General features: G+C 50.4%; 1 protein-coding gene across 6 annotated transcripts in view; it reads left to right on the top strand.

Moving 5' to 3' along the window:
- Positions 1-12790, top strand: part of R3HCC1L (R3H domain and coiled-coil containing 1 like) — a 141857-nt gene that overhangs the window by 115708 nt on the left and 13359 nt on the right. Inside the window, exon 6 of one of the 6 annotated variants that reach the window (XR_003857893.1) lies at positions 744-759. The exons of 4 other annotated variants lie outside the window; for them this stretch is intronic. Coding sequence is in view for 1 of the 2 variants with exons in the window: in XM_029610129.1 (XP_029465989.1) it covers positions 744-832 (89 nt within the window). In the remaining variant the exon portion in view is untranslated. Of the gene's footprint in view, positions 1-743; positions 886-12790 lie in introns of those variants that run through there. One more of the 6 variants, XM_029610129.1, reaches the window with a different exon arrangement.

Genomic DNA, 12790 nt, shown 5'->3' with positions numbered 1-12790 from the left:
GTGAGTGTGTGTGAGCTTCATTCCTAACTTAACTCCCTACTCAGGAGTTTTTGGGCTAGCAATCCCATTCAGGGTGCTACTTCTTTCTCACCTTCACTGTGCTGCTGCTGCTATCCTGACCCCCATCAGACCCTGCTGCTTTCGCAGCCCACTCCTGCCTACTATCTGCTACAGCAGCTTTCATGCCACACTCTTGGTCCCTATGCCTGTTCCATCCACTTAGGTACAATCTGTGTGTGAACAGGAAGTGCACATGGAAGGAGGTGAAACAGCTACTGGTACCCAGAGAGCAGCTTAGGATTCCTGCACATTTATTTATTTATTTATTTTTACTTTTTCTATACCGAAATTCTTGTATGAAATACAAATCAATCCGGTTTACAAAGAACGTCAACTCGCCCGGGGCTTGTCTGGCCGGAGCTTTTTTACATTAAACATTTAAACAAGGCTTATGTACATTATGTACATGAGAGTGATATCATCAGGTGAGGGGCATAGGAAAGCATGGTACTGGATGGCGGTTAGAGTGGCAGTATACCTACAATCCATTTTAGTCTAGACCCAAAACACTGTGTTTCAGAGGCTTGGTACAGTATGGGATGAGCAAGTCTGAAAAAGGAAAAAAAAAAGTCCATCTGCTTATCTTTTGTCTTGCTATCCCTGATTGAATCGTTCAGTAAAAGTGATCTTCTACGTGAAGATGCTAGTGTTTTGGACTAAACTCTCTCTCCTGAACTTTCTAGATTTTTCTTCAGCCAGCAAAAGAGCGTCCAGAGACATCTGCAGTTTTAGCAAGAAGGCTGGTGATTGGAGCCCTCGGTGTGCGAAGTAACCAGACTAAAGCTGAGAGAGAGGCAGAACGAAAAAAGTTGCAGGATGCCAAAGGTAAGAGTAATTAAGAAGTGTTTCTCTTAAGTTGACCTTATTTATTTATTTATTGTCAGTTTCTAAGCCACTTTCAGGTAGATAACAGGTTTATGTTTAAGTTTTATGCTGTTTGTGTTGTCTGTATGTGATTATTTTAAAATTATGTGTGTTGTATTGTACATTGCTTAGGATCATGGCTTAAGTGATTAATACATTTTAATTAAGTATTGAAGTTAACTCTAGGCGGGGCACTCTCCACTCAGTCTCTGCAGGCTGCTGTAATAATAGAATTTTGTATGGAAGTCAGATGGGAGGATGTGGGAAACAGAAAATACTGTAGGCTGCATATGGCTTACTAGTGAGAGCCTAATGGGTAGATTTAAGGAGGGAGGTTCTATACTAGAAGAATACAAAATTAATGAATATGTAAAGCCTAGAAAAAAAAATAGTTAGCATTTTCCCTAATGTCAGTCTTTCATGTATATTTGCTTAGGCTGTGTGAGATGTTTATTTTCCTTGAGGGCTGATGATATCTGTAAAATGTGTCATTTTTAGGGATGAACTTTGATGGCTGCAGCTGTGTATGCAGCAGCACCAAGGCCATTTTCCTATGCACAGCTGACGAGGAAAGACCGTACTGTTACCAGAGGGCTGAGCCGATTCAAGGCCTATGTTTGATCATTAGGAGGTCCATATTCAGTAGGCCGGTTAGTGGGCAAGTTATTTGGCTAAAGTTAGCCAGATAACTTATCCCATATGATCAATGGGATAAATGTCCCGCTGAACATAGAGCAGCCTAAACTTATCTGACTAACTATAGCCTGATAACCTGGCTATGTTTGAATAGAGCCGGGTAGGTTTTTTAGCTATCCGGCCTTGTGTAGCCAGATAACGTGCTACTTAACCAGATCTCTTTAAAAGAGATCTGGCTAAGTAGCGCTGTCATCATCCAAGAAGATAAGGTATCAGCGGGGCAATCTCTTCCCTCCCCCCCACCCTAAATTTTAACAGTAAGGCCCTGCTAGACCATGTTCTTCTAACCCCTCTCCCCCCCTCCCAATCTTTTTAATGACTTAGGAAGGGGCGGTACTGTATGCCGGCCCCAGTCCTAGTTCTCACTTAGAAACGTAATTGGGCTGCCTCCCTCACCCACCCACTCACAAGAAAAACTAGTGGCACCTGTACCCCCATCTCCCCATACCAAGGAGTGAGGGCCCCTCTGCTCTGCTCCCGGCGACTCCAGCGCTGCTCATGGGGGAGTAAGCACCACTGTTCTTCCTTGTAGGTTTGGTTAGAAAGGGGGGGTTGATCTAATTATGTTTCTAAATGAGAATCGGGACTAGGGTCAGCATATAATGCCGGTCATTTCCTAAGTCGTTAGGAAGGTTTGGGGCGAGGGGACCAGGAGAGCACGGCCTCTCAGGAACGTTTTGAGGGGGCTGGGAGGGGCTCCCCCCCCCCCCCCCCCCCCCCCCCCGATACCTTATCTTCTTGGGTGATGACAACGTTACTTAGCTGGATATCTTTTCAAGATATCTGGTAAAGTAGCACGTTATCCAGCCACACAAGGCCGATAGCTTTAGACCTGCTCAGAAGCAGATCTAAAGTTAACTGGCTAGGTTAGCTGGATTTCTTAGCCCCTCCCTAAAATGCCCCTTTTTTAATCTGCCTAAATTATTGAGGATGATTACTTATCCGGCTATAATTTAGATGGATAAATGGCTGAATATGCCACATTTGTCATTTAGACGGATAACATTTGAGTTATCCGTCTAAATGGCTTTTGAATATCTTTCCCTAGGTGTTTTGATATAATAATGTACAGTAATTGAAAATTTTACATATTTATTGTTGGTCACATTAGTTGATAGTGATGCCAAAGCAGTGAAATTAAGATTCCAATCTTAGGGCCAGATTCATTAAGACTTTTCTCCGATCTTGTGTCTATGGGAAATACCCTTAGTGAATCAGGTACTTAGCTTGGTTCCTGACTGTTCATTTTTTTGCCACTAGGTGGCGCCCATACAACAAGAAGTACTTGCAGCATACTTTAGGGTTATTGAAATCCCATTATTTTGGTAAATTCGTGTAAACTGTACTTAATAGTATATGAAAAGGCACCCCCCCCCCCCCCCAGTACACACACATTTATTTTTATTTTTTTAAGCAAACAACTTAATTTTATAATCCCGCTTGGTGTGTTGTCTGCAGTTAAAAATAAAAGTTCAGTATTCAGTGTTATAGCATTTCCCATATTTCAATCCTTGTATTTCAATCCTTTTTAGAAGAAGACGCTTGGAAGCCAAACAGCGCGAAGATGCCTGGGAAGGAAGGTGACCTGGCATTGGTCTTTTGAATTCAGTAGCAAGAATGGTGTACCTTAAACTGGAATTTCTGTCCACACCCAAAGAATTTAATACAGCAATTTGTGGACTCTCTGGACATAATCTCTGCCATCACGACACACACAATGGGAGGGAGGAGAAGTGCTTGTGGATTTGCAAAAGCCAGTTCTAGCGTTTATTATGCAAATATTTAAAACGGGGGGGGGGGGGACGGGGAGAGGTGTTTAATTAATTGTCAGGCAGGAGCAGCACATCACAGTTCTAGTTGAGAAGACGAGTGCTCAGCATTTCCTTTCTCCTTCGCCTTCCAAGAAGAAACATTTAGGGGTTTACAAGAATTTGAGTAGTGCGTGAAAACGGAGACGTTTTAGGTGCGGGGAAAGCAAGGTGGTGCTTTTTATTTTACTAAAATTATTGATGCAGGGTTTGCTTCAAAAGGGCTTTTTATCTTTCTTATTTTCTGTTTAGATGAAAACGAGAACTCTGCCTCTCTTCAATTTTGTCCCAGTGATCAGAGGGCACATCTTTAATGATATCAAATCAAGCAGGCCTCTGGAGCCTGAACAAATATTGTTGGCACAAGTTCTGAAGCAGTGACTTTGTATTGGTCCAAACTCTGAGCCCTGTTTTAACTTTTTCTAAAAAAAAAAATAATAACAATAATAATAAAATAAATGAATTTTGTATACTGATTTTTGCTCAAAGGCAAAAAATAGCTAAATTAGTTTTCTAGCAAAAAGCAATAGTTCTCCAATACTTAGAAAAAGTGAAAGCTTGGATCAGCTGTAATCATGCTCCTGTGGCATATGAATTTAATGTGATACTGCGCTGAGTAAATTGCACAGCTGGGCTGTGGTGATGCTGACCATATAAATACTATATTTATCATACTATTGGTCTGCTCACCTCTTCTTCTTTTAACCAAATATCTCTTTCCCATAGGTTTATATGTTCAGAGATTATACCATTGCTGTTTGTAGTTTATTGTTTTGGGTTTCCCTTTTCTTAGAAAATTCTTTGACAATATCTTCTCTGGAAAAGACAAACATTAAACATTTTCAAGTATTTTATTTTTCCAAATAGGCACTCGCTTTGTCTTGTTTTTGGATTGAAAAAAGCTGAGTGTGGCTTCTCGGGATGGGGGAAGGTTATTTATTTCCTGCACTTGGCAGGAGCTTCTTGTTACCCATACTCTCTGAGGAAACAAGTTGATCTACAGGGTTACCTGGCTCCCTCCCCAACCAGCTGTTCCTTAACAATTACAGTCTGATCAAAATTCCTACCAAGGATCTGTCCTAGCTCATGCTCTGAAACGCAGCCCCAAGAACTGCGAGAGGAAAAAGCGATGAATAATTTATTGGTATATAACCTTTTCTCCCACATACGTTTTGATATAAATTTGAGAAGAAACCTACAGCTTTTATCTGGGCTTCTGCATGTTAACCTGGTAATTGATAACATAGGTTGATGGGATTTTGATGTTAACTCCCGGTATCTGCTGGTACTCTGTGATTATGCTAATGTACATCCTATGCATGATGACACGAGGCACTATGGGAGCCCTCTGCTTTGTCAGGTTGGTAGGTGCTCTTGTGCATGAGAAGTGGAATCCTCCATTGCAGTAGGGGTTGGAAATTCATATCGTGCAGGCTTACATCATTACACCACAGCCATCCAGGCTTATGTAATCTCCTGCCCGAACAACTGCAACTCCCTGAACATCAAGCTCCCAAAAAAACAGTAGGAGTGCTCAAACCAGTCCTTGGGGTCCCCCCAGCCAGTCGGGTTTTCAGGATATCTGTAACGAATATGCATGAGATTTATTTCCATGCACTACTCCTATGCATGCAAATATTTCTCATGCATATTCATTAGAGAGATCCTGAAAATCCGACAGGAGCAGCATATGTGCAAAATGCTGCCCAGTAAATTCCCACAGATCACCCCCACTGCTCAAATTGCTACACTTTCTCCTAATCTTTCATTGCATCATTTTCAAGATCCTAGTTCTGTCTTTCAAAGTGCCCAAGGGATTGGCTTCCTCCTACCTCTCCCTGTACCACCCCCTGCTGACCTCTGCGCACTCTGCTTCACACTCGATTGGTAGCTCCGGCCCTCAGGGAAATGCGGTTCACTAGCACAAGGAAGAGAACCTTCACAGGAGCGGCCCCACCCCTGGACATCAGACTTGCACCTGAGCTCACTTTCAGGAAGAGATTAAAAACATGGCTGTTCGTTGAAGCATTCAGACCTTAACTTCGTTGTCCACCAGTCAGAACCTCCCACCACCTCACTCCCAACACAATGCCTTCAGCTTCTTAACTCTGGTAATTTTACTGGTTATTTTAGCAAAACCACCTTTCCCTCTCCAATTCCTGCTATTGCATCCTCCCCACCTTCCACAGCATCCAGTCTCGAGTGACTTCACAGGAAGATAATCCGCTTTGAAGTGCCGAAAAACGGAATATAAAAATAATAAATAGTTGTGATTTAAGATTCTTGTCCTGAATTGATTTAGGAGTCAGTGGATAAAAGTCATCATGCTGTACTTCAGCTTTAAAAAAAAAAAAAAAAAAAAATCTTTATCTGGGCATTAACCAGACAAACCCAATAGAGATAGCTGGAACCTCAGGAAAAAAAAAATCAATCTGTGTTGGTACTATATAATCAAATAGTCTCAACTTTAAGTAACGGGTGTGGTAATCCAAAAGAGCTCTGTGTGATGGGGGGTGAAAGGCTGTTGTACACAGAGCAAGAGAAGGACCTTGGGATGATAGTGTCTAGCAATCTGAAGAAGGCAAAGCAATGTGACAAGACGACAGCAAAAGCCAGAAGAATGCTGGGCTGCATTGAGAGAGGAATTACCAGTAAGAAAAAGGAGGGTGATAATCAGGTCCTTGGTGAGGCCTCACCTTGGAATACTGTGTTTCAGTTCTGGAGACCGCATCTCAAAAGAGGACAGAGACAGGATAGAGGTGGTCTAGAGAAGGGCGACCAAAATGGTGGGTCCGTCTCCATCAAATGACTTATGAGAAGAGGTTGAAGGACCTAAATATGTATACCCTGGAGAGAAGGAGGTGCAGGGGACATCTGATATTGACTTTCAGATACCTGAAAGGTTTTAATGATGCACAATCAATGACAAACCTTTTCCATTGGAAAGAAATTGGTAGAACTTGGGGTCACGAAATGAAACTCAGGGAGGACGACTCAGAATCAATGTCAGGAAATATTTTTTCCAGTGAAGGATGGTGGATGCCTGGAATGCCTTTCCAGAGGAGGTGGTGAAGACAAAAACAGTAAGGGGTAGATTTTCAAATGTTACATGTGCACGTGCTACCCGGCGTGCACACATGGACGTGTGATTTTTATAACATGTGCGTTGCTTGGCAGTTGCATGTTATAAAATTTCAGTTCGGCGCGCACAAGGTGGGGAACAGTAATGCAATTACGCGCTACGAAGCATCGGGAGCGGACTGGGAGGGAACTTCCCAACCCGTTACCTAACCTCCCTTCCCCTTCCCCTTCCCCTATCCCTTTCCTAAATACCCCCAAATTTTTTATCTTACCTTTTGCTCCTGCTTCCGAGCAGGAGCAAGTTGCGTCTCTAGCCCTGCCCCGGACCACCCCTTTGGCTAGCCCCGGGACTTACACGTGTCCCGAGGGTTTATGCTTGTGGCTGGGCCCTTTGAAAATGGGCCCGGCACACGTAAGGCCCGGCCACACACGTAAACTTTTAAAATCCTGTCCTTAATGATTTCAACGGGGCATGGGATAAACTTTTGGATCCTTAAAGGCTAGAGGATGGGAATGAAGAAAAGAGTGCATGGGGGTAACTTGCTGGTGTGGCAGTTGCTACCATTAACCAATAAGCCTTCATACTGTTAATGCAACTCCATCATTGCTCTCTGCTTCCACGGAAGAGGGAAAAGAGGAAAAGGAGAATTAGATTCAGACAGCAACCAACAAGGACATTAAATTGTACAGTCTGGGAAAACAAGCTTGGGGGTAACTTGCTGATGCAGCAATTACTACCTTTAACCAATAAGCCTGATACTTTTGATTCAACTCCAACAATTGCTCTCTGCTGTAACAGCAAGAGGTAACAGGGAATTGGACTCAAAACAGCAGCCAACAAGGGCCCTACTGACGGTCTGGGAAACTGATAATTATAACAAAAGCTTGCTGGGCAGACTGGATGGACCGTTTGGTCCTTTTCTGCCGTCATTTCTATGTTTCTGGGTATCCAAAACCTTCAAAATTTAGCAGGTCAACATAAATATTTATATTCATTATCATCCTTCTAGATCAGTCCAGATACATAGGTTATACCACCCTGCCATCATATGGAGATAGAGAACACAGCTTCTCCGTTGACCTCATCACTGCTATTAGTACTGGAGGCAGCATAGAAACCAGCCAGTATTCTCTGTCTCCAGCAGATGGTAGAACAAGTGCCAGACTGTGCAGCAGGATTGTAGGCTCCCAGAATTGGACTTAGGGTCTATCTTGTTTGAGAAGGACTCACTTCTACTCCCAGGGCATGAGTCCTGCAGGCTGAATCCCCTGGTTTGAGTGAAGTCCTCAGCTCCTAGTGTAATAAGCTCCTGCTTGTTCCCTTTGTGGAGCAGGCAATGTGTTATGCCAATAAAGTTCCTGATTGAACAGTTTCTTGGGGTTTTCTTGATGTCTTTTGTCCCTGGTTCATCCCTAAGGTAGTTAAGGGTACAGGAGAAAACATTCAATGTATTTATTATTTGCTTTTTATTTATTTGTACCAACTTGTATTCCACTGATAAGAAGGCGAGCCAGGCTAGTCCGGGCGCGCCGCTGGTAACTCAGGCGCGAGCCCGGGAGGCAGCTAGAGTAGGTTAGAAAAGAGGGGGGGAGGGGAGAAGTGGGGTAAGAGAGATGGGAACCAATGAGGAGGCAGCCAATTCGAATGCTGCCTCATCATTGGCTCAGAGATAGAGAGAAAAAGAAGGGAGAAGGCAGGGCAAAGGCAGTTGGGAATCAGGCAGCGAGATAGCAGGAGTTCTTGCTACCGGTTTGCCTGTTTTCTCAACTGCGGTGTTGTAGGTCGGGTGTCGGCGTGTTCGAGCAGTAGCAGGTCCGGGTTGCTGGCGCGGTATGAGGCGGTCGAAGGGACAGCAGACGGCGCGGTCACGTGGGCGGACGGCGCGTGCGGCAGATGCGGCGGCCGGGGAGCGGCGAGGTCGTGCTAGGGACCCGGTGAGTGTGGCTGAGGTCTCAGGGCCGGGCTCCTGGGGACAGGGGCGTTGAATCGGCGGTCGGGACGGCCCAGCGCGGGCCATCCGTGGTTCTTTCCCCTCCCGCTGTGCAGGCGCCGGTCGTCCTGGGGCGGATTCGGGCGAAAGCGGCCCGGAGCCCGACAGCCCGCCTCGCCCCCCGTCAGCCCGGGTTCCCACTTTGGCATTGCACTCGCGCATGCCCAGCCGACCCAGCCCTCGGGTGACCTGCGGGAGGCTCCGGCTTCCGGGCGGGTTCAGCGGCCTAGCCACGTGGCCTCCTGCGGCAGCGAGCGCAGCCGCTGTGTTTGGGTCGCCGGCGTGTTTTGGGGATCCCCCTCTCGTCCTCCCTGCGGGACCGGGTGGCTCCCACACACCTCCCGGCCTGGGGCGGATGGGCCAGACCCCCCCTGCGGCTCCTTCGCAAGGACGCAGGTCTGATGCTGTGCGGCCCCGACCGCGTTCCGGTACGAGGGGCTGTGGCGGACGTGCGGGAGGGCGTGGTGTGAGGTCCTCGCCGGCTGCCCTCCCACGGCGACAAGGTGCCTCTCCTGGGGGTCGGCGCCCCGCTGGGTCCCCGGAGAGCCTCCAGGGTGCGCTCTTGGTGCCCCCATGCCCCCGGCCTTGCCGGTGGGCCCCCCCCCCCCCCCGCAGGTTTCTGCGGAGCTCGTGCGGAGGGTCCTCAGCTGCATGGCCAGGGCGGGCTATTGTATCCAAGGTCCTAGCGGGGACGGGGCCCAGGGCAAGCTCGGGACCGGGGGGGCAGCTCTCTGTCCCCGGCGCGTGGCAGGAGGCTCCGGTTTTTCCCGGAGCGGACCGTTATGGTTGGGTGTGCGGGAGGGGCGGGGCGGACCGTTCGTGGGCGCTGCCCCTGTGGCCGGTGTGCCCCGGGGGTCTCGTGAGGGGGGCGACCAAAGGTCCGGCGGGAGTATAGAGGTTTTTCCCTTGGCTGGTCGGAGGAGGATTTACAGCCCATCCAGTCGGGAGGCCTGGCGGACCCGGTGGGCCGGAGTTGGGAGCAGTGCTGGCCGGGACGTCGGAAGGCGGAGGTGGACGGCCGGCCCCGGCGGACGAGGTGGACCCGAATGTGGCGGTGGCTGCTGCGGTCGGAGCGGTCGGCGGGCGCAGGTAAGGATGAGTTGGGAACGGGGGTGGGGTGGATGCCGGGTAGCGACGGAGGTCGAAGGGGAGTCCAGGTCGAGCTCTCCTCCTCGGGGTGCTAGCTCCAGTGGGTCGAGGCCGGGTAGGGTGCGGTGTTGGGGGAGGGTCCGAAATGTGAAGTGGGGCCGCGGGTGTGGCGTCGTCTGAATTGTGGGAGGAGGTGCCGACGCGCTTGGTCAAGCGCATTCGTAAGCGGAAGTTTGTCGATATCTTTAAGTTGCTGGAGGGACGCCGGGGTGGGGAAGCGATCGTCCAGGAGGGCAAAAAAGTGCAGCCGGAGGAGCGGCTCTAGGCCGCGTGTCGCGAAGAACATTGTTATTGGATGCGCGGGTTTTGCGTTTGGGCTAGCGTAGTAGTCACTTTGATCCGGCACAGTATGGGGCGTTGTGTCTTATGCCGATAGCATCTTGGGGGCCCTTCCGGGATTACGAGGGTTGGGCTTGGCTCAACTACGATGAAAAATTTCGGGACAAGATGGTAGGGAATAAAGCTCATGTCTGGGGTTCTCAGGACATCCATCTGTGGCTGACGCAGATGACTAATAAGGGCGCCGCTTCGGTTCGGAAGGGTACGGTGGGAGGGGGCCTCGGGGGCAGGGGGTCCAGGGTCGGCCGAGATAGTGTCAAGGGGCAGTCCTTTCGGGCCGGTGGGGTTCGGAGTGGTGAATTGGGCTCAAAAGGGGGGGCAGGGGGGTCCGATGTCTGCTGGCGGTATAACAAGCTCACGTGCCTGTTTCCGGAGTGCAAATTTAGGCACGCTTGCGCCACCTGCGGGGGAGCCCATTCGGCGGTCAAGTGTACGCAGGGGGCAGGGGGCGGGGCTGGTAGGGGAACCAAATAGGTCCCTCTTGGCGTGTAAGGCGGTCTCCCCCATCCGGGTGCGTGAATTGGAGGTGGTCCTACGTGAGTACCCTGATGGGGAAGCTGCCTCTGCGTTGCGGGAGGGGTTCCGGGACGGGTTTCGGATTCCGTACACGGGCACGGGGTGTGGGGGGAGGGCAAGGAACTCCAGGTCCGTTTCCCGATTGGCGGGTGTGGCTCGGGCTAAATTGGGGGAGGAATTGGCGTTGGGCAGAATTGTCGGGCCTTTTTCGGAGAAACCGTATGAGCGGATGCATTTATCTCCTTTGGCGGTTATTCCTAAAAAGGCAGCGGGTAAGTTTCGATTGATCCTCAATTTGTCCCATCCCAAAGGGGGGTCGGTCAACGATTTTATCCCGAGGACAGCGTGCGGGGTGCGGTATGCTTCCTTCGATGATGCGGTGGCGCTTGTGCGTCGGGCAGGGCCGGGAGCATTGTTGGCCAAGGCGGACATTGAGTCGGCCTTTCGCTTGCTCCCGATCCACCCCTCTTGTTTTCCCCTTTTGGGTTTCTACTTTGAGGGAGGGTACTACATCGATCGTTGCTTGCCCATGGGATGCGCGGTTTCGTGCGCCTTTTTCGAGGCATTCAGCACCTTTATTCACTGGGCTACGAAATGCGCCAATGGGTGCGCGGATTCTCTGCATTACTTGGACGATTTTTTATTCGTTGGTCCGGGTGGGTCGGATGCTTGTCTGCGGCAGTTGCGGGGCTTCCTGCGGACGGCGGAGCGTTTCGGGGTGCCGATTGCGCTCGACAAGACAGAAGGCCCGGTCACCCGGTTGACTTTTCTGGGTATTGAAATAGACTCAGTTGCCATGGTCTGTCGTTTGCCGGACGACAAAGTTGTTCGGTTGCGGGAGTTGGTAGGCATGGCTCGGGGGGCGGTCAAGCTCACCCTTCGTCAGATGCAATCATTGATTGGGTCCCTGACTTTTGCATGTCGGGTGATCCCCATGGCGCGGGCGTGTATTCGTCGGTTATCGGCACGAACGGTGGGGATTAGGTCGGGTCACCACTTCATACGAGTGTCGCGGCCGGTGAGGGACGAACTGGAGATCTTGGACGATTTCTTGCGGTCGTTCAATGGGATTCGTGTGATGCTGGAGCCGGAGGTGTCCACTCCGGAACTGGACCTGTATTCGGATGCGGCGGGGGCGTCGGGCCTGGGGCTTTACTTCAGGGGTTGGTGGTGTGCGCAGCCTTGGCCGGACGATTGGGTGGCGAGTGGCATGGTTCGGAATATAACCTCCTGGAGCTCTTCCCCATTGTGGTGGCGCTGACTGTTTGGGGGGAGGACCTGGCGAATAGACAAGTGGTTTGGTGGTGTGATAACTTGGGGGTGGTTCAGGTGGTGAACAGGCAGTCGGCCAGGTGCTGCAGGGTCTCAGCCCTTTTGCGGGTCATGGTCCTGTTATGTCTGCGACTGAATGTGAACTTGCGGGCGCGGCATATCCCCGGGTCCTTAAACCTCATCGCTGATGCTCTCTCTCGTTTTAAGTGGGATACCTTTCGGGAGGCAGCACCGCTTGCAGAGCAGCAAGGAGAGCGGGTCCCCGACCACTTGTGGAACTTGGGCAGGATGAGAGCTGGGACTTGATCAGGCGATCGGTAGCCCCGGCGACGTGGAGGTCGTATGTGGCGGGCATGTGTCTGTTACTCGGTTTTTGATCTCAGGCGGGTGGGCGGGGGGGGGTCGGGGAGGCGGATCTGGTTAGATTCATCTTGTGGGCGAAGGGAGCAGGGTTTTCCCTGGCATCCGTTCGGGGCCAGTTGGCGGGCTTTGCCTTTTTTCGTAAGCTCGCCGGCGGGGCGTACCCGCTGCGTAGTTTTTTGGTCCGAAAATTGCTGGACGGGTGGAGCAGGTCGGGGGGACGTCGGGTGGATGGGCGATTGCCGATTCGTTATGGGGATTTGGTAGCCTTGGCCAGGGGCTTGCGGGGTGTCTGCGGGTCGGCGTACGAGTTGGCATTGTTTCGCTTAGCTTTTTCCTGGGCGTTCTTTGGCGCGCTCCGTATTGGAGAGTTAGTAGCGCGGTCTCGCGAAGGTAAGGGGCCGCAGGAGGGGTTATTGGCGGGCGATGTGCGGGTGTATAGGGATCGGGTGGCTGTTCGGATTCGGCGCTCAAAAACGGATCAGTGGGGAAGAGGGGCGTGGATTTCGTTTGTACGGGCTGAGTCCGCTTGGGTTTGCCCGGTGCGGCTGGCGTTGGCGTATGTGGCGGTGCGACCGCAGGTTGGGGGCGGGTTTTTTGTGCATGTTGATGGTTCCCCGCTCACGAGATACCAGTTCGGGGCGGTGTTACGGA

Source organism: Rhinatrema bivittatum, chromosome 7 (assembly GCF_901001135.1).
Source record: "Rhinatrema bivittatum chromosome 7, aRhiBiv1.1, whole genome shotgun sequence".
Classification (NCBI taxonomy): Eukaryota; Metazoa; Chordata; class Amphibia; order Gymnophiona; family Rhinatrematidae; genus Rhinatrema; species Rhinatrema bivittatum.
The sequence above is the reverse complement of the archived record's forward strand: the minus strand, read 5'-3'. Positions and strand labels throughout refer to the sequence as shown.